General features: G+C 43.4%; 1 protein-coding gene across 1 annotated transcript; it reads right to left on the reverse strand.

Moving 5' to 3' along the window:
* Positions 1–6319: 6319 nt before the first annotated feature.
* On the reverse strand, positions 6320–12877 carry LOC115403334 (ileal sodium/bile acid cotransporter-like). Its single transcript, XM_030112196.1, has 7 exons — positions 12510–12877; positions 11145–11263; positions 10955–11043; positions 10649–10824; positions 10361–10518; positions 8356–8530; positions 6320–6377 (listed from the first exon to the last, which is right to left on the reverse strand). The coding sequence occupies exons 1-7, from the start codon at positions 12875–12877 to the stop codon at positions 6320–6322; spliced, it is 1143 nt and encodes a 380-aa protein (XP_029968056.1).
* Between the last annotated feature and the right edge of the window lie 9249 nt (positions 12878–22126).

Below are 22126 nucleotides of genomic sequence, written 5' to 3' on the forward strand. Positions count from 1 at the left end.
TCCCATAAAGAAATGTTTTAGTTTCTTCTTCTTTTTAACTCTAAATAAATAAAAAGTATTAAATAGTGAAAAAAAACATAATGATATTTATATACCAACCCTACAATATTTTTGTTTTTGTTGTTGTTTATACAATAGATCACAACATAAAGTGTCAATGCGAATTAAGACTTTACTATTGGTTAATGGGTCAGCAATAAAATGCCAAAAAACAAACAAAAAACTTTTTTTTTTTTTTTTTTTTGGACAGTGAGATGATTGAAATCCCTTAATGGCCTCATGTTTGGGTCCTTGGGGCCCATTTTCATGTTTTATTAAAAGAAAAATGACACAATTAATTACTATTAATAGTGATTACTATTGCTTTCCACATAGTCACATAGTTAGAAATCTTTATTGTTGCAATAGAAAGAGCAGATCAGCAAGGGGACGCACCAGATGCCAGCAGCAGTGACTTCTTTATTACTATGGTATAGAATTAGGCAGAGATATTGGCCAATCACAGATATGTATGTGTGTTTCATTCAGTTTTTCATTTATATGGGTCTTGCAACCACGCAAACATTAACATCACGGGCATTTTAACTTTAGACCATCGATGCAAATTTTGTCAACTCAACCAGAGATTTCCAGACCTCAAGAGGACGATAAACCACGATATGAATCAGTATTCATAGATTCATAAATTCACAAACATTGACTGAGTAACAAAAATATGAAGACCACAAGGGTTAAACACACATAACAGGATATTATGGCCAAATTATTGGCCCTGTATCAAAATTGCACTTTTATGATAGAGGGTTGTAAACACATGAAATATGAACCATAAAGTCTGTGAGGTCTGTAAAATTTGTCTTGATTGAATAATCTCTGTGTTTGCGAAACAGGAACCTTCTCGTGGAAGTGAAAATGCTTCTTTTCAACTAAAAATCCAGCAACACTTTGTTTAAGGATCCCTCATCCTTTTGGTGATGCAACAGTCGTTCCACTGTTTGCAGACAGAGACAAGCAACAATCACCCGGGGATTGTGAGTTCAGAAAACGTGAGAGAAATGCGGTGGAGCAACAGCTGGCGGCCAGCAGTCTTGGAGCATGTTTACACTTGTCATCCAATTGACACAAATCATGGGGAGCTCAGTTCATTGGTTATCAGCTTTTTTCCCCAAGGACCCCACCCGTCTGGGACAAGCTGCCCACTTCTTCTGAAATCTCGGCTATTCCAAAACATTCCAGTGAAGCCAAACACTTCAGAACTTTTCATATAAAATGAGGAACCTTCAAAATAAAAGCACATATGTGGCAGTTTCATCTGTTCTTAATCCAACCTGTCAATGAAAAAATAGGGACAAAATGAGAAATAGTAAATCTGGTGTGTGCAATTAAATTATTCTGTTTTTTTTTTTTTTTTTTTTTTTGAATGTGCAACATCTCCAGCCATGCCAAGAATTGTTAATCCACAATCTTGACTACATATTTACCTGAATTTGAGAGTAAAAAAAAATGACAAAGCACACTGACACCTTCATGCAGAGCAGGAGCAGTTTATCAGAACTATGTAACAAGCTGTAAGATATGATTATTTGATGTGGAACTGATGGCAGAGCCCTCCACACTTCATGGCTCCAAGACCCACCACAGCTTCTGATTCTGAAAATGTATTTATGATTTCCTCTGGCATGTCCAAACAAAAAAAAACAAGAATGCGGCATCATTATCTAGACATGGTCTATTAACAGCTGAACAGGAAATTCAACATAAAAGAAGCTGTGCTCTCTGAGTTTTAGGAAAACACCCAAACCCCATGATCCCCAGGGGGACTTGAACCAACAATCCCTTTCCTAGAGGAGATTAGAGCCTTTTCCATTCAATCACTGAGGCCTGAAGTTTCAGCTATGGATAAACATTTTCCAGACAAGGTGGAGGACACAGTTAGGCAACACACCGGTAACCCGGAGACTGTAGGACAAATCAGTGTTGCAACAAGGTCTGCAATCAACGTCTCCTCAGTCCGTCTGTAACGCTCCCAGTCCAGCTTTCAGTTTGTTCCTCAGCTGGCAGAGCAAGCCGTCTTTCAATTGAAGGATTTCAAGTTCAGGCAGTTAAAGTGTGCTGAAGTGACAGAACCCCACATGGATTTCCCATGGCAGCCATCACGATTGGTGTGTAAATGTGTGTGTTTAATGCAATTCACAACGCTGAACGTGTTTGGGACGGCTGAAGTAGAGCGGCCCCTAAAATCCAATCAATCAATCAATCAATCAAATTTTATTTACATAGCACTTTACAACAACCCAGGCTGATCAAAGCGCTGAACATGAGTAAAAAACATGAGTAGAAAACAAATATATATAAAATATGTCAGTTCATTACATGAAGTAAAATTTTAACAGTCAAAGGCTGACCTAAACAAACGAGTCTTCAGCCTGACCTTGAACAGGGGCAGGTCCATGATGGAGCGTAACTCCAGAGGCAGAGAGTTCCAGAGTCCAAATCCAATAGAACTGAAGTCCATGACAAGATATGACATGTAGATAAATAGGTTTTAATGTTCTCAATGTTGCAGTTTTATATTAACTGAAACACCAAGTGCTTCTTTCTGTGACACCTGTCCAGCGTCTTTCTCACATTGGAACCACAACCCTTCATTATCAATTAAAGACAATCTCAGACGACCTGAAAGAAACAGTTAACTGTCATAGTCTTAGAGCTACTCAGGAAACCCTTGATGGTTTCCAAAGTCTAACTGCTTTGCGTCTTTATTGGTTGACCTGATATTCATTTTCTTCATATTGTCTGTCTTTCTGGTGTCATCTGTTCTCTCTCTATACCTTTCTGTAGGATCTCTGGGTAGTTAAACTGGGAGCTCCTGATCTGAACAAGCTGCCTTCTGATTGTTGCTTATTGATCTGTGTCTTTGTCCTCTCCATGTCTCTAACCTAAAGCCTCCAAAACCAGAACAGCAAAAGCCATATTATAAATCCAACTAGTCAAAATGAATTTATTGATATCAATTATGTTAATTCCAGATAGTCAAGTTCAGCTATTTAAAAATTAAAATGTATGGCCATAGAAGTCTCCACCTCTGAGTATGATTCTTCAGAAAGTCTTTCCCCCTGAACCTGGTTCTGGAGACAGTCTGGTTTTATTAGGGTTCTTCTTCAGCTTTCCAACTCCGGGTGGAATGGTTTGCTGAAAAAAGTGTCCTCAGCCTACATTGTTACTGTACTTTATTGAGAAGGTTGACATCTTGCAAGTACCTGAGAGTCCACCTGAACAATTGGGAGGGAGGACAGTGATGGCCGAGCCTTCCTCCCAGTAAACAATGACGATCACACAGTGATGGTGAATTTTCTATTGTTATTATTGGTGTTTTACATACTTATTATTTATTGTGTATGTTGTCTTGTTTTGCTGCTCTTCTATTTATTCACCGGCAGCTGTAACAATTAAAATTTCCTCAATATCAGACACAAAAAGCATCATGAAATCTAACTGATATTGTTGTTCGTGCTATATAACTAAAATTGAATTGGAAAGTGAATTGTTTACCCACATAGATCAATCTTACTGTTGTTGATTGGACCATTCAACAGGATAAATCTGAGAAATTCATCAGAACACTTTGAACACAACAAATTGTAAGGCCGTTTAATTCTTGATATGTGAAATAATAACCTGGCTTTTAATCCACAAAGCCTTCCTGATCTGTGACCTTGGGCATCTTTTTCTAACTTTTTCCCCGTTCAGTGACTTCCTAGTGTATAGAAATTAAACAAACAAACAAAAAACATCCAATGACCATCATAAACAATGAACTGCTTGAGTCCACTGATGCTTTGGATTGAATTATGATGGCAGCACAAAGGAAAGGAGCGAATGTCTTCACCGCCTCCTAGTGTTTTATTGAGGTATTGAATTCTTACTAAAATAAAATCCAGGAAAGCAAGCGCTCAAATGTTTTCCCACAGATGAACATATGTGAAATAAACTCAAGTTGCAGAAGAGATAATAATACTATTAATAAATTTTTTTAACATGCACTTTACATCTGTAAAACAAATCTCAAAGTGCTACAGTGGAGTTTAAAAACAACAATAACAATTAAAAGTAGCAAATACAGGCTAAATCAATAAAAGTAGTTGTGAAAGACAACACACTCATACTTTTACACCACATAAAATACAATAAGACACAAAGTTAAATCATTCAAAAGCTTTCTTAAATAAAAACGTTTTCAGACAAGATTTAAATGAGTCCACCGACTGTGGCGCCCTCAGGTGGGCAGGCAGGGCATTCCACAGTCGGGGTGCTGCAGCCTGAAAAGCCCTGTCCCCCATAGAGCACAGATCTATCACAGTGTCTGAAAGAACATAAACTCATGGATCTGATCTGCGGAAATAGTGTCATAAATCATTTTTGAGCATTTCAGTTTCATGAAAGTCTATAACTCCTCTTCACTTTAATCTTTTTAAGTTAGACTTTTGGAGAAAATAAAACAAGTTAGACTGTGTTTCAGGTTTTGGGAGGTTTTCTCACACAGACACCACAGGAAGTGGGCTGTGTTTATCTGCATTAATGTCAGAGAGACCAAAGTGACACACTGCCATAGAGCCCAAAGGCACAGAGACACTCGTTCCTGTGGCTGACTGCCGTGAAACACCACAAACCTTCATCAACATATTGAGTAACTTGACACGTCTCTTTATTTTCATTTTTATTTGCCAGTGTAGTTTTGCCCCATTTGAGGAAGTTCAGAAACCCCCTGATGGCAATCAAACCGACAACCCCTGCCTCAGAGTCTCAAAATGTCTCATCCGTCACTGAATACTGAAGCAAATATAGTTTAGAGGTTAGTTTCCAAATGTGACATCTTTACCATAAAAAAATGAATCTGCTATGGAATCAGTGTTTGTGAAGATGAAGCCTAACTGAAATAAAAGACCAACTGTTTCCAGTACAGGACAGGACTGGCAGTGACAGGTTTCAGGGTGGAGGACAGGGACAATGGGATAAAACATCCTCTTCACACACTCCACATGTCGACTTGCAGGTCAGTGATCAAACCGCACGTCAACACCAGCTGAGCGTCTTTATCTGTACGTTAGGTAACGACGGGATGTTTTCGTCTGGCTCGGAGGCCGTTTCAGTCACACTTTGGACTCTGGATGGAACAAGTTTACGACGCTGCCTCCGACCTTTTACTCCCACTACGTGCTTTTATTTTATCACATGACATTAAAAGGATGAAGGTCTCACGGAATTGGTACTTTTCCACTGGGAGCAAGCACACACACACACACACACACACACACACACACACACACACACACACACACACACACACACACACACACACACACACACACACACACACACACACACACCAATAACAAACATAATGAATCTGAATGCTCAGAAACAGGCTTTTTTTTCCTTTTAACTAACTCAAACTAATATAATAAAGCTTCTATTAGTCAACAGAATCTGTTTACCAACTCTAAGGGAGTTTTTCCTTTCCACAGTTGCTCTTGCTGCTCATGTGGAGCTGTTAGGTTTTCTCTGTAAAAGTGCCTAGAGATGACCGTGTTGTATTTAGCGCTATTTAAATAAAGCTGAATTGAATTAAACTGAACTAATAAATAATTTAAAGTGTGAATGAGTAGCACAGGAGTTAGCCCAGTGAGGTCCAGAGACAATATGTGGCTGGCCGGATGTGAGGGAGGAATGATGAATGAAATCACAATATTGATAAAAACGAGTGTACATGTACGTCCCACACAACAGCTTTTGCTTTCATTTTGAAAGTGTCTGCTTTCTTCAGGGGATAAGTTTGTGCCTGCGGGGCCCTGGGCTAATAGAGCTAATGGATGTGCCCTACAGGTGGCTCAAATTACAGTTTTATAAATAGAGTTTTGAATAGTTTATTTACTGAATTTGAAATTCAGGAAAATTGGATCACAGCTACGAGACAAAACTGAGGAAGACTGATTTATGTCAACTGTTTTCTTGAACCTGGTCCTCAGTCCTACACAGAAGATCACAAATCCCCATTTATCTAACATGGAAAGACACCAGTCGGTTAAACTACATCATCTCAAACACGATACATGTGTCAGACTGAAACTTTAGGGTTAAATCTGGTCCGTCTCATAACTTCATGTGGTCTGCAGGAGCTCAAAGCTAATATTAGTTTAATAAACTAAAGTGACAAGATGTATTACTTATTAGATCAAATATTAAAACATGTCAGAGGCTTCAGTCTCTAAAAGCTACACGAGTCAACTGATCAGTTCCTTGATCTTTCCCGGCACCACGATCACAACTTGGGTCTCTTGGGGAACTCCACTTCTGAGATGCGGTCCAGAGGTCCATGTCTGAGGATACAGAGGCAGCTGTCAGAGGATTTAAAAAAACACACACCGGTGGAGGGACTGTGAGGACGACAGACCCTCTCAACATCATAAAGAAGCACTAAACTCAACATTTTCCTAAATGACTTTGAACCGGAACCTTCTGGCTGAGCGCTAGATGTAAAAATTAATATTTCAAACACTTCCTGATCAGGGTCTGATCAGGTGAAATGACAATAAAGGCAATAATCGACCTGAAACCAGGGAGCTTTGGTGCCAAGTAGCCTTGAGTTCAAACTTGTCTTTTTTTGACAATCTGTGACAATACCAGAAGTCTGACAGCGACGCACCACTGGGGTTGGGATCAGGTCCTTCCTCCCGCGCTGCTTGTTTGTCTGTGCCCGGTGACGTTCATCCAATCAGGGTCTACGATCGTCTGTGTTCCGTCTTTATGGTTGAAGTTTCACATGTTTTTCTGGATCGGGATCAGGCGCTCGCTCTCGTCAGCTGGAATCAACTGATATAATAAAATGGAGTCAATAATTTACTTTATTTCATTATATTTTATGTATATTGCAAGTGATCATACAAGAAAGCTTCAATGCATTTAATTCTTGTATTTTTATGTTTTAAATCTGTTAAATATGTTGTACATTCAGTGTGAATCATATAGTGCATGACATATAATGTACTGTACAAACGAAGAATCTTTTTCTTTACTCTAATCATCTTCATTGATTAAGAATTGTGTGTACAAAGGTAACAATAGTTTACCTTAATGTTTCTTTTAAAGGTTTAAACGTTCACTGTGACGAGTTTTTCAAAAATGGATAAAGAGAGCCAGCATGTAGATTATTAAACACAGTGTCTCAGTTCTTTATAGCTGATCCACAGTGTCTTCAGGAAGAGGTAATTTTTAAAGCCAAAATCCAAGAAGAGCTCAGCTTAAAATGGAAATATTCAAATGAGGAGTGTCATATTTTCTCATTATTTATACAAATCCAACACAAACTGCCATGAGTTCAACACACCTTTTCACGTCTGCTGTGATAAACTGGTTGAAATGAGGCTAAGAGGAGGGCTAATGTCGATCTTCCTTGTTATGTGAAATCATTCGCAATCAAACATCAGTCAGGAAAACTTCATTTTATTAGTAAGAGAAGTTGAACTGACTTCAGAAAATAAGCTGAGGTAGCTAACTTAAATGCCAACGAAAATGCCAAAATGCAAATTAGGTTTCTTCATTTATCAGAATACGACTGTTGTCGGCATAACAGTAAGACCACTGACATGTGTCTGTCAGTGGTGGTGCTGTATCAGGAAGCAGGTGGTCTTCAGAGCTTTATTTGCTGGAAGTACAGATATCTGTAAAAACTGAGATGAGGATGCAGCCAGAGCGTCTCTGCGCTGCAGGTGTTTTGCGGGGTAGGAAGAGAAGGAGTCCAGGTGGCCTGGGAGCTCAAACTGTTGCAGAAACCCTCACCGACATATGAAATAGATCACATTTTACAGCATCAGCAGCAACAAAACAGATTTACACAACGTTAGACACTGCAGAAGAAAAAAAGAGATTTAAACAAAAATGATCGCAGGAAGAGATAAAGTGCGGGAACTCATATGAAGTAGGACTGTTTTAGTCCGTGTGTTTAAAGGAATCTAATCCTTAACATTACAAAAGAAACAAAAACATTTTCTTGTTGCATCCACAGCAGTTAGATCAGACATTTTAATGAAATCACTGATAGCAAGAAGAACACCCAGGAAAAACAGTTCCTCAGAAAGCGCGGAGGAACGTCAGCTTAAATATTAAGATAAGAATAAATTAAAGGGTGGGGTGGGGGTCCTCATGTCCAAACACAAAGGCTGTGTCGGTCAGTCCCACCCTTGATGGCGTTAACAGTCTTGAGGCCAGAATCCTTGACAAGGAGGTGCACAGCGGTCCTGGGGCCTGCAGGAGGCGCTGTGAGTTCAGTCTTTCTGTCGTCCAGGTCTGCAGGCTCACATCATGGTGCTCTTGTCGATGCTCTTCACGTTGCCCCTTTTCATCTCTTGGCCGTCGAAGTCGTAATTATCCTGAGTGCGGCTCCTGTATTTCTGAATGTCGCCTTGAACTTCGCCGTCCTCACTGACCGAATCGCCCGCATTGCGCGAGCAGCGCTTCTTGTACCACTGGTAACCTGAAGACAACATGAAGCTTAGAATCAGAAAGACTGACAATTTAAAACACACATGAAAGACACTGTGCTGTCCAAGTGACAACCAGTCCAGTAAAACTTCAGTGAGGTCAAAAATAGCAATGCTATATGGTAAGACATGTAAAATATTATTAAATAAAAGACAATATAATAATAATATTTTTGTTTTAAAAAAAAACACCTGTAAAAAATGTCTGTTTCCTGTCATCTGGACTCCAAAAAAGCTTCAGGATCATTAACGTACCTGAACATACATTTGTTAGCTGACGTGACACAAAGGGTGTTTAACTTTTCATAATAGCAACAGTTAGCGTGACCTTGCAGTAACACATGTTAAATAGTCCAGACAATTTCTGCCCGAAATTTCTGCTGAAGATGTACAGAAAGTAAATTGAATGCTGTTCTTGTACTGTCTGGAGTACATGCATGGTTGGGGTCTCATTTGAAAGCTGACAACCTGTATTTTCATCCAGTGCCCAGAACTGCTCTAGGTGCTACTGGCACATATTTATTTATGTTGCAACACACTGAATTAGGATGAATTTCATTCTCGCCTGAATTTTTTTCCCTCATAAAACACCTGAAAATAAGCCTGGCAGGACTGTGAGAGCTTGAAAACACAATTTTGCTAAAGCCTGCAGTCTTACATAGTTCAGGTCAAAATGTCAGAGCAGTACTACAAGAAATGAGTGTTTCACACATGTATTTGTACTGCTATGCCCCGGCGGTGTCAATTTTGGACATCCTCTGTATACCCTCTGTAAAATTATATATGTTGGTTTTTAGCCCGCTTTTACATTATTTTCACTCCAAAAACTCATAAAGTACTCAAAAGTCACTTCAGATAGGCTTCATTGTGGGATACGGCACACAGATTGAGAGGAACCGAGAAATGCCGCAGTTTTCAGCCCTCAGTAGACTGTCTGAAGTCCCAAAACCCCACTTTCAGTCATCCAGCAAGCTCAATGGCTACCAGCCCTGTCAGTCAAACGTTTCCTCCAACGTGATTGGCTCAGAATTCATCGATAACGAACGATGACGACCGATGACGAGGGTCCATCAGTCTCGGAAACGGTTCGCTGGTTAGCCGTCGGAGGCAGCAATGAGTCACTTGATTGGTTGAAATGTGATGAATAAGCAACGAAAACCGTTCAGCCGCCATATTGGATATCCTCAGCGCGAGTGAAAAAAGTATGGATTATTATAGGACGCGCAAGCGGAGAGACAGGCCGCGTGCGCGTGTGGTGGCACGTCTAATTCTGGATTATTTACTTATTTCAAGACATGCTTTGGACAAAATGCTTTGTCTGGATGCATACGTTTGGACTGTGGCAGTTTTTGCTGGATTATTTTCATCTGTGATGAGTTATGAGCTTTCAAAGGTGAGTTGCGCTGTTTACTTTATTTGCTGTTTGTTGGACAAATGTGTTTATATTACCCGCTGTGTTAATCACATCTGAAAGTGGTTTATACCGATGGAGTCATGAGAATTTAAGCTTTCTAACGATACATAGTGTGTCCGTGGAATCTGCAGAATGCGTCTCCACATTTGGTAAATGCATCTGGAGATGTTTACCGGCCCGTGGGTGGGCCGGCGTACTTTAAAGGGTTTTAAGCTAGCTACTGTAACAGAAACCCTTCACATCATCAGGAAAGAGTTTGCCAAGACCCTCAAAGCCGAGATCAATACATTAAAGACAAAGTATACTCAAAGCAGATTCCAGTCTGGTTGGTCCTGGGTTCCGTTAGATAACAAGTATTCAGATGGATGGACGAATGAATGGATGGATGATGTCCACGTGTGCGTCTTACCTCCTACTGCCAAGATGGCGGCCACGATCTGGAAGATGCTGTAGATGAGTGGGAATGCAAACATGAGTTCCAGGTCCTCGGGACTGAAGGACAGCTGGACGATGGTGCTGCACAGCGAGGAGTTCTGGATGCCCGTTTCCAGAGCAATGGTCCGACACCTGAATAAACCATGCAGTGACAAACAACCGTGTGAGTCATTTAGTTTGATCGGAAATCTTTACCGATGCGCCACTGAGGAAATGAAATCTATAAAAGGAAAGATTGTTTCAGACCATCTCGAATGCTCACCTGTGCAAAGGCTGACCCACAATCCAGGCCAGGACGAACCCCAGGCCGAATCCGATAAAGGGATACATAGTTCCGATAATCCACAGCGCCGGATCAATTTCCCAAGACGACTGGTAGAGGACTCCTCCAACCACAGCGATGATAACGATGAGCAAAAAGCCGAAAATGGACCCGATCTGTGCACAGCAGGAACACAAGCAATTCAGTAGAACCAAGGTGCAGGATTCGTACTGCCTGAGGAAGCCGAGTTAGGAGAATTCAAACAACGACTCATGAAATTTTGTAGAACACGTTAATCATTCCAACCTTGAGGATCTTTTTTGCGAAGTTGGGAAACTTGTTTTTCACTAATATCCCTGCAGCAATCGGGATAAGAAGAGATGCAAGCGTGATGCCTGTGGACACAGGTTTCACAAGGGTAAGTTGTGGTCAAACATAAAAACTAATAGACGACATGCAAATCAACCATTCCGGAAAAAATAAATCACTCCCTTACACATGGTGTCGTAGGGGATGGCGATGGAGCCACCGCTGGTCCAGACGGTGGTGTAAATGAGCAGACAGAGGGGCATCATCCCCAAAGCCAGGATGGAGGAGCAGGCCGTCATACTGATACTGAGGAGGAGAGAAAACACACTGTGTTGGTGCAACCACCTCTCAAGCAGCCACTCAAGCAGACACTCAAGCAGCACATGAAGAAACGTCAGTGAGAGTCTGTATTCACGGAGGCTTTCCAAGAAAACAGGCGACGTCGTGTCACTGAGGCAGCGAGACGTGTCTGCTGTGGAGGCTGGAAATGTGTCTCTTGGTCAATGAACAGATTCATGGAGAAAACTAGAAAATTATTTCTCAAGACGTGGGATTTGTTAAAGCTTGTGTCCGGAGTTTCCGTTCGTTTCCAATGTGTGTATCATTTTTTAACAGAGCTTAAATGTGTTGGTCTGGTTCGATACTATAATATAATATTAGCATAAAGCAATATAAAAATGTATTTATGAGCTCCGCCTTCTTCTCATAGTCCCCCATGTTATCCGAAAAAGCGGCGGTCAGCTTCAGCCAATAGATTTCGAGCTTCTGCTTTGTCATGCTGTCAATCAATGTGTGCTGGCAGCCAGAGAGCACGTGCACTCGCCCAGGCAGAGGTGAGTTAGCTATGCAGCAGCCGCCCTGCTTACCTCGGATATATCCATTGTCTGCTGAACATCCAACGTAACAGCTAAACATGTAGAACTTGGAGGGTCTCATTTTCACCCGACGGATAATGCGCGTACACAATTAAAGGGGCATGGCTTGGTCGCTCATGAAAGCAGAGTGAGGGCAGAACCTTGAGACGTTGGATTAAAAAAAACTCATTCTTTCAAAACTCTGGACACGAGCTTTAAGATACTCTACAAAAATCTTTAAGGCCGGAAAATAAACAAAACCATGATGAGTTCATATCACATCAAATCAGATCACACTGCATAATGTGTTGTCTCATGTCACAATATATCTTGTATTCAAACGTTCCCCATGGTTTTGTAGAGAATTAAGGAATCTGACCATCAGATTGAAAATTTGGAGATGTTATGGAGAAACATGGGTTAGAATATGTTGTAGTGATATTACACTGAATAATTTTGTTGAGGTGTTTTCTAAACCAGATTTACTAGTCTTACTTTCCAATCTTGTTGGGTGATTCTGAATCACATGAAGCACAGCTGAAAAAACTGGTTACAAAACTAACTGAAGTGAAAAAGTGTCAAGTTTTCATTTGTGAGTTTGTAACAGTACGGACGGACAAGAACAGAAGCAGCAGAAAACTCACCTCTGAGCTGTCAAAACTCTAAATGCTTCTCTGGATTCGAGCTGAAACTCTTACCTGAGGTCCATGTCTCCGTCCAGCCAGTAGCAGATGACGTTCGACCCCGAACCTCCAGGACAGCAGCCCATGATGATGATCACAATCGCCTGCACTGGCAGCACATCGAAGGCGAGCGCCAAGAGGAACGCGATTAAGGGCATGAGGCCAAACTGGCAGAGGAAGCCGATGATGATGCCCCAGGGTCTCTTCAAGTGGCCCCACAGGTTCTTGGCGTCCACCGTGCAGCCCATGGAGAACATGACAATGGCCAACATAACAGTGAGCACGGTGCTCAGCACCGTACCGAGGACCAGATTGTAGTTGCTGGGAGGTACGAGACAGTTGGCGCCCGAGCAGACCGTGGCGGCTCCTTCGCAGGTGGCCATCTTTGCTGCTAGCAGTACAGACATTGGGATTCTGAGTGTCTTCCCGGCTGGGAGGTAGCTTCCTCACTGATCAGACACGTCCCCAGTTCCTCCCTGATATCCAGCAGAGACGGTGGAAGGAGTGTCCTGCCTGCTGCTCTTTATGTCTACACTGTGGCAGCCCGATACGACTGGGAGGGAGGAAATCAGATGAAAAAAAAAATCAAAAATTAACCAATACTTAATGTTTTATGGGGTCAGTGTTCAGGAGCTGCTACCTATAAAAGAGAATCACGTTGAAATATGAAAAATTATTGTGCCACAACTTGTACCTTTTACAGTTTTAAGACCCCATGGGTCTTAAAACTTTATTGGACAGTTATGCTGTGCAGCATCATCACAATGTACTGGCAGCAGGGAGGGATGCCTGCGTACGTCCATTATGGAGGACATCAGGTACGCTTTCTCTGCACAACATTCATAAGAATCACCTCCAAGGTATCCTTATTTTATTCGGGTTTTTGTTATTTTTCAGACAGGAAATGGCAAAGTGATAGATTATTACATTCATCAGTAGAAACACTCACTCTGTACAGTCAGAAGAAAAAAACACGACAACACCAAAGCACAAAAGGTGAGCTTGTTTCTTGAAAACCAAAACACTAAGACTTCAGTATTGGTGTGACTTGGATGACACCTGCAGTGGCTTCACCCGCATCCAGATTCAACATGAGGTGGTAGTGACCGAGGCCGGTGATCACAACATAACAGTAAATTTACAGGTAGACTACCTGTGTCACCCATAATACTGACAGAGGCACATCTGATGAGCGACATATTTGATTCAATGGAGGACCAAATAAAGAGGATCAATAAGATAATTTTTCCTGAACTATGGTGAAAATTTACCAGATGACTGCTGACACCTGTGACTTTTCTAGCGGCTGCACTGCTCTGCTTTCTTTTAAATATTTTTATCATCTTGAGGAAATACCTTTTCTTCATAATAAATTGCTCCATGGAGCTGATCACCCATAGGGACACTGCGGGTCTCAAACCGGAGACATTCTGGTCCCATGTCTTCCTCACTAACCTCGAGCTCACGATTGAGGTGGAGGTACAATGAGCAAGGACCAAAGGGTACTGAAAGCTCGTATTCAGCCCTTTTTCGGCTTTGCTCATGTCTGGATTTTCTCTGTCTGCAGTCTTGTTTACGTAAAAATCTGATGATGTTCCATCGTCCTGGCTCTCGTCCATTTGCACCCATGTTATCAATTATAATTGAACTGTTCCAGCATATAAACTCTTTACACAGTGTTTAACAGTCCCAGCACACTTTACAAGGTCAGTGGGCGTTACCACTGTGTTGTCCATCTGCACATGGATGGTCACGGGACGGAACCAAAACAGAATATCTCTACTCGCTCTGCCTAATGAGCTGGTGCTGCTCCTTTATAGAGTAACTTTACCTGCACCAGTTTTTAAAGACTGTCGGAACAGTGTGCAACAAAGAACATCGCAGAACTCACTTCACTCCGCCGCTCACAAATCACTCAATGGAAGAGACTACAAAAGATGGACGAATGAACAAATAGATGGGGGATGGATGAGAAATGACTGGGTGGATGGAGAGATGAATTAATGGATAAATGAATTAATTGTGATGGATAAATTGATAAATAAAGTAGATGGATGTGTGGATGAGTGTGAAAGTGACAGATGCATGGATTTTGTAGAAATTAATAAGAAAATGAATGTATCAACAGATTAATGGAAGGACAGATAGTTATATGGATGGGTAAGTTATTGATGATTGATAAATTAATAAATAGATTGATAGATTAGTGGATGGATCGATGATGAAGGGATGAATTGGTCAATGAGAAGATTCACTATCAATAGGATAACAATGGATGGATAATTGTAATGAAAAGATGAATAAATCTGAAGATTGACGGAGGAGGAATGAATGGGTGGATGAAATGATGGACTAAATGCATCAGTGGACTAATGGATAAATGAATGCTTTGATCTGTTGGTTATGTGTGGCGATCACACAGTCCAGACCTCTGATGGTGTCTCTCAGGATGTATTTAGTGGCGACACCGTCACTCCTCAGCAGACATGTCGAAACCAGACCGGGAATCTTGGGTTTTCTGCGTTAAACTCTCAGCATCAAAACAGAACTACTCTGGAATTTTGTTTGGCATTTGCTATCACCGAAGCCTGAGATAAGACGGCAAAGATCCCGAACTCAAAGGTCAAGTCAGTGCAGCCGTCGGGAGAAAGCAGTAAGTATGAGCAGTGATGAAGAGGAAGGACTCAGAGGCACCGAGTGCGTCAGCCAGACCACAGCTGCACATGTCCAAGGCAGAGGTCGTGGGCGTTTTTCAGGCCCACTACTCTCAGACTGCTAATCATTTCCCAACTGCTACAGGCTCGGAATATCCTGATCGGATAATTCTCTTTTTAGCAGTGTTGGGCAAGTTAGTTTTAAAAAGTAATTAGTTAGAATTACAAATTACTTCTCCCCAAAAGTAATTGAATCAGTAACTCAGGTACCTCATTGTAAAAGTAGTTAGTTACTCAGCAAAGTAACTGACGTTATTTTTCATGTTGTTTCATGTTGCTACAGTCTCTAACATCTATAACATCAAATATATTTATGTCAACTGATTGAAGAAAAAAAACGCTTCATACAGTATTTTAGAACATTTGGTATTTATTTGAACTAAATTGCAGCCTGTTAAGAAAACACAAATGTAAACTTCTGGCCATTAAGTAGTGCAAATCTCTGTAACTGCACATTAGGCCTACTGTGTACCAGTGTATCTGGCAATCAGTGTGTTCAGCTCAGCTTTGGTCATCTGCTGCCCCCCCAAAAATTGAGCGTTGCTTGTTTTAACAGAGCGGCTCCGTTTCCCTCCTGGCTGCATTCGGGCTTGGGGTGGGGTTAGCAGCAGCAGCAGCAACAAGTGTCATGCTAGCATGTTTTGACCTGAGGTGCTTCATAAGGTTCGAGTTGCTCGAGACAGACGTGGATAAAGTCTTCCAGTGAGACTTCCAGTTTCAGAACACTACCTTTGAACGTCCTGGGCTCGAGTTCGACGCCATTGTCTCTGTCTTGTTGTGTTTACCAGTCAGCGCGTGCAGTGAGGGAGACACGTGAGCAGGGCATGTTCCGCCCACCAGCCAATTATTATTGTGTCTTCATCACCCCCACCCCTCTCCCTCCCTCCTCCCTGCTCTCTCCTGCAGCTGATGTGTGCAGCAGAAGCTGACACTCGTGCTTCATTCAACCTAACTGTAGTAACTCGCAACTTCATATTCTCAGTAATGGTAACGGCGTTGCAACGATGAGAAAAGTAATTAATTAGATTATTCATTACTGAAAGAAATAATGCCGTTACTAACACCGTTATGCTCTAACGCCATTATTAGCAATACTGCTTTTTAGCAAAAGTTTTCACGTTTGTCTTTTCCACTTTTGGAAAACTATAAAATCTTAACGTTAAAGGAATACTCCACCCAAAAAACGATTTGGCCTCATTTTCTACTCACCCTCATGCTGAGAAACACTCTGGAGCAGTTTTTTTTATGTTTAAAATGCAGTTGGAGATGTTTGGGGACTTTCGTAGTCAACAAAGAGGGACCGACAGCGCCCGACAGAAAAAATGGTCCATAAAGTCCACAAAGCGTGCCCATTTTCCTTCATACTGCTCGTCCGCTGTAATCCAAGTGTCCTGAGCGCGTAACGTCCATAATTAATTCTTAACGAGGTAATTTAGTATATTTTAAGAGCCTAAACAGTGCCCTAGGGACATGGAATGTCACCTCGTTTGGGGGAAGGAGCCCGAGCTTTTGAGGGAGGTTGAGAGATACCGGCAAGATATAGTCGGGCTCACCTCCACACACAGCCTGGGCTCTGGAACCCAACCTCTCGAGAAGAGCTGGAATCTCCACTTCTCTGGCATTGCCCGCGGTGAGAGGCGGTGGGCTGGTTTGGGTTTGTTTATAGCCCCACAGCTCAGCCGCCATGTTTGGGAGTTCACCCCAGTGAATGAGAGGGTCGCATCCCTGCGCCTTCGGTTCAGGGACAGGTACCTCACTGTTGTTTCGGCTTACGGGCCGAACAGCAGTGTAGAGTACCTGGCCTTTTTGGAGTCCCTGGAAGGAGCGCTGGACAGTGCTCCGACAGGGGACTCCATTGTTCTACTGGGGGACTTCCAACGCTCACGTGGGCAGCAACAGTGAGACCTGGAGGGGGGTGATTGGGACGCACGGCCTCTCTGATGTGAACCCGAGTGGTGTTCTGTTATTGGACTTCTGTACTAGTCACAGTTTGTCCATAACAAACATCATGTTCGAGCACAGGGGTGTCCATAAGTGCACTTGGCACCAGGACACCCTAGGTCGGAGGTCAATGATCGACTTTGTTGTCGTGTCATCTGACCTCCGGCCGCGTGTTTTGGACACTCGGGTGAAGAGAGGGGCAGAGCTGTCGACCGATCACCACCTGGTGGTGAGTTGGATTCGCTGGCGGAGGAGGAAACCGGACAGACTTGGCAGACCCAAACGTGTTGTGAGGGTCTGCTGGGAACGTCTGGCGGAACCCTCTGTCAGCATGGTTTTCAACTCCCATCTCTGGGAGAGCTTCGCTCATGTCCCGAGGGAGGCTGGGGACATTGAGTCCGAGTGAACCATGTTCTCCACCTCCATTGCAGCTGCCCGGAGCCATGGTCGTAAGATCTCCGGTGCCTGTCGTGGCGGCAACCCCCGAACCTGGTGGTGGACACGGGAAGTAAGGGCTGCTGTCAAACTGAAGAAGGAGTCCTATCGAGCCTTGTTGGCTTGTGGGACTCCAGAAGCAGCTGACAGGTACCGGCTGGCCAAGCAAACTGCAGCCCGAGTGGTTCTGGAGGCAAAAACTCGGGTCTGGGAGTAGTTCGATGAGGCCATGGAGGAGGACTATCAGTCGGCCTCGAAGAAATTCTGGCAAACCGTCCAGTGCCTCAGGAGGGGAAAGCAGGTTTCCGCCAACACTGTTTACAGTGGAGGTGGGGAGCTGCTGACCTCAACTGGGGATATCATAGGACGGTGGAAGGAATACTTCGAGGACCTCCTCAATCCCATCGCCACGTCTTTCGTAGAGGAAGCAGATGCTGAGGTCCCAGAGGTGGACTCGTCCATCACCCAAGCTGAAGTCACCGAGGTGGTCGGTAAGCTCCTCGGTGGCAAGGCACCGGGGGTGGACGAGATTCGCCCTGAGTACTTTAAGTCTCTGGATGTGCAGGGACTGTCTTGGTTGACACGTCTCTGCAACATCGCGTGGCGGTCAGGGACAGTGTCTCTGGATTGGCAGACTGGGGTGGTGGTCCCCCTGTTTAAAAAGGGGGACCGGAGGGTGTGCTCCAACTATAGGGGGATCACACTCCTCAGTCTCCCCGGGAAAGTCTATTCCAGGGTACTGGAGAGGAGGATCCGACCGATAGTCGAACCTCGGATCCAGGAGGAACAATACGGTTTTCGTCCTGGTCGTGGAACAGTGGACCAGCTCTATACCCTCCATAGGGTGCTCGAGGGTTCGTGGGAGTTTGCCCAACCAGTCCACATGTGTTTTGTGGATTTGGAGAAGGCATTCGACCGTGTCCCTCGTGGTGTCTTGTGGGGGGTGCTCCGGGAATACGGAGTCCGGGGCCCCTTGTTAAGGGCCGTCCGGTCTTTGTATGACCGGAGTAGGAGTCTGGTCCACATTGCCGGCAGTAAGTCGGACCTGTTCCCGGTGCATGTTGGACTCCGGCAGGGCTGCCCTTTGTCACCGGTTCTGTTCATAATCTTCATGGACAGAATTTCTAGGTGCAGCCAGGGGCTGGAGGGGGTCCGGTTCGGGAACCACAGGATTTCATCTCTGCTTTTTGCAGATGATGTTGTCCTGTTGGCTTCATCGAACCCGGACCCACAGCATGCACTGGGGCGGTTTGCAGCCGAGCGTGAAGCGGCAGGGATGAGGATCAGCACCTCCAAATCCGAGGCCATGGTCCTCGACCGGAGGAAGGTGGCTTGCCCCCTCCAGGTTGGTGGAGAGACCCTAGCCCAAGTGGAGGAGTTCAAGTATCTTGGGGTCTTGTTCACGAGTGGGGGACGGATGGCGCATGAGATTGACAGGCGGATCGGTGCAGCGTCTGCAGTGATGCAGTCATTGTATCGGTCCGTCGTGGTGAAGAAGGTTTACCGGTCAATCTACGTTCCCACCCTCACCTATGGTCATGAGCTTTGGGTCATGACCGAAAGGACAAGATCCCGGATACAAGCGGCCGAAATGAGCTTCCTCCGTAGGGTGGCTGGGCGCCCCCTTAGAGATAGGGTGAGGAGCTCAGTCACCAGGGAGGAGCTCGGACTAGAGCCGCTACTCCTCCACATCGAGAGGAACCAGCTGAGGTGGCTCGGACATCTGTTTAGGATGCCTCCTGGACGCCTCCCTAGGGAGGTGTTCCAGGCATGTCCCACTGGGAGGAGACCCTGGGGAAGACCCAGGACACGCTGGAGAGACTATGTCTCGTGGCTGGCCTGGGAATGCCTTGGGATCCTCCCAGAGGAGATGGAGGAAGTGTCTGGGGACAGGGAAGTCTGGGCATCCCTGCTGAAACTGCTGCCCCTGCGACCCGGCGACGGATAAGCGGTAGAAAATGAATGGATGGATGGATGGATGTTTTCTTGAACCTGGTCCTCAGTCCTACACAGAAGATCACAAATCCCTGTTTATCTAACATCGAAAGACACCAGTCGGTTAAGCTAGATAATCTCAAACATGATACATGTGTGAAACTGAAACTTTAGGGTTATATTTGGTCTGTCTCATCACTTCCTGTGGTCTGCAGGAGCTCGAAGCTAATATTGATTTAATAAACTAAAGTGACAAAATGTATTACCTATTAGATCAAATATTAAAATATGTCAGAGGCTTCGGTCTCCAAAAGCTACACGGGTCAACTGATCAGTTCCTTGATCTTTCCTGGCACCACAATCACAACTTGGGTCTCTTGGGGAACTCCACTTCTGAGATGTGGTCCAGAGGTCCATGTCTGAGGATACAGAGGCAGCTGTCAGAGGATTTAAAAAAACACACACCAGTGGAGGGACTGTGAGGACGACAGACCCTCTCAACATCATAAAAAAAGCACAGAGCTCATTATTTTCTTAAATCACTTTGAACCGGAACCTTCTGGCTGAGCGCTAGATGTAAATATTAATACTTCAGACACTTTCTGATCAGGGTCTGATCAAGTGAAATGACAATAAAGGCAATTATCGACCTGAAACCAGGGAGCTTTGGTACCAAGTAGCCTTGAGTTCAAACGTGTCTTTTTTTGACAATCCGTGACAATACCAGAAGTCTGACAGCGACGCACCACTGGGGTTGGATCAGGTCCTTCCTCCCGCGCTGCTTTTTGGAATTGTGCCCGGTGACGTTCATCCAATCAGGGTCTACGATTGTCTGTGTTACATTTTCATGGCTGAAATTTGGACGTGTTTGTCTGGATCAGGATCAGGCGCTCACTCTCGTCAACTGGAATCAACTGATATAATCAGATGGAGTTAATAACTTACTTCATTGCGTTATATTTTATGTATACAAGTGATCATAAAAGAATGTTTCAATGCATTTAATTCTTGTATTTTTATATTTTAAATATGTTAAATATGCTGTACATTCACTGTGAATCCTGTAGTGCATGTCTTATAATGTACTGTACAAATAAAGAATCTTAGTGGGAAATGGTTTACCATAATGTTTGTTTAAAAGGTTTAAACTTTCACTGTGATGGGGGGCCATCGAGAGCAGCAAGATGTGTATTCCCTGAGCTCTGCATGAAAACGGCAATTTCACTAAACTATATCCTCTAAAACAATACTAGACCTACTTAAAACAAACTATAAACTTCTAAGGATAATATAGCTGCACTTTTTTTTTCTCCGATCTGTTTTTTTTTTCTACTTAATGTCACGCAACGTCCATCGTCATGTCTCACAAGGCCAAGTCAAAACAAGCTACAGCTAAACTTTCTCTGTGATGAGTTTTTCAAAAATGGATAGAGAGCCACAGTGTGTAGATTATTTACAGTGTCCTCAGGAAGAGGTCATTTTTAAAGGCAAAAATCCAAGAAGAGCTCAGTTTAAAGTGGATATATTCAAATGAAGAGTGCCATATTTTCTCATTATTTACATAAATCCAACACAAACTGCCACAAGTTCAACACACTTGACTTTTCACGTTTGCTGTGATAAACTGGTTGAAATGAGGGTAAGAGGAAGGCTGATGTCAATCTTCCTTGTTGTGTCAAATCATTCACAATCAAACATCAGTCAGCAAAACTTCATTTTATTAGTAAGAAAAAAACTGTTTGTCGGAGTTGAACTGACTTCAGAAAATAAGCTGAGGTAGCTAACTTGAGTTGGAAAATGCCAAAATGCAAATTAGTTTTCTTCATTTATCAGAATATGACCATTGTTGCCATAACAGTAGACCACTGACATGTGTCTGTCAGTGGTGGTGCTGTATCAGGAAGCAGGTGGTCTTCAAAGCTTCATTTGCTGGAAGTTGAAATATCTGTAGAAACTGAGATGAGGATGCAGCCAGAGAGTCTCCACGCTGCAGGTGTTTTGCGGGGTAGGAAGAGAAGTAGTCCAGGTGGCCTGGGAGCTCAAACTGCTGCAGAAACCCTCACCGACATATGAAATAGATCACATTTTACAGCATCAGCAGCAACAAAACAGATTTACACAACGTTAGACATTGCAGAAGAAAAAAAGAGATTTAAACAAAAATGATTGCAGGAAGAGATAAAGTGTGAGGACTCATATGAAGTAGGACTGTTTTAGTCCGTGTGTTTAAAGGAATCTAATCCTTAACATTAAAAAATAAACAAAAACATTTTCTTGTTGCATCCACAGCAGTTAGATCAGACATTTTAATGAAATCACTGATAGCAAGAAGAACACTCAGGAAAAACAGTTCCTCAGAAAGCGCAGAGGAACGTCAGCTTAAATATCAAGATAAGAATAAATTAAAGGGTGGGGTGGGGGTCCTCATGTCCAAACACAAAGGCTGTGTCGGTCAGTCCCACCCTCGATGGCGTTAACAGTCTTGAGGCCAGAATCCTTGACAAGGAGGTGCACAGCAGTCCTGGGGCCTGCAGGGGGCGCTGTGAGTTCAGTCTTTCTGTTGTCTGGGTCTGCAGGGTCACATCATGGTGCTCTTGTCAATGCTCT

This window comes from Salarias fasciatus, chromosome 16, assembly GCF_902148845.1.
Source record: "Salarias fasciatus chromosome 16, fSalaFa1.1, whole genome shotgun sequence".
NCBI lineage: Eukaryota > Metazoa > Chordata > Actinopteri > Blenniiformes > Blenniidae > Salarias > Salarias fasciatus.

What these genes read in the sequence shown, in the direction of transcription:
- LOC115403334 (XM_030112196.1), bottom strand. Translation starts at nt 12,877, where the DNA reads ATGGCCACCTGCGAAGGAGCCGCCACGGTCTGCTCGGGCGCCAACTGT. An exon ending in TCGCAAAAAAGATCCTCAAG is followed by an intron (nt 10,825 to 10,954) that starts GTTGGAATGATT and finishes TGCTGTGCACAG; the next exon opens with ATCGGGTCCATTTTCGGCTT. An exon ending in CGCCATCTTGGCAGTAGGAG is followed by an intron (nt 8,531 to 10,360) that starts GTAAGACGCACA and finishes TGTTGTCTTCAG; the next exon opens with GTTACCAGTGGTACAAGAAG.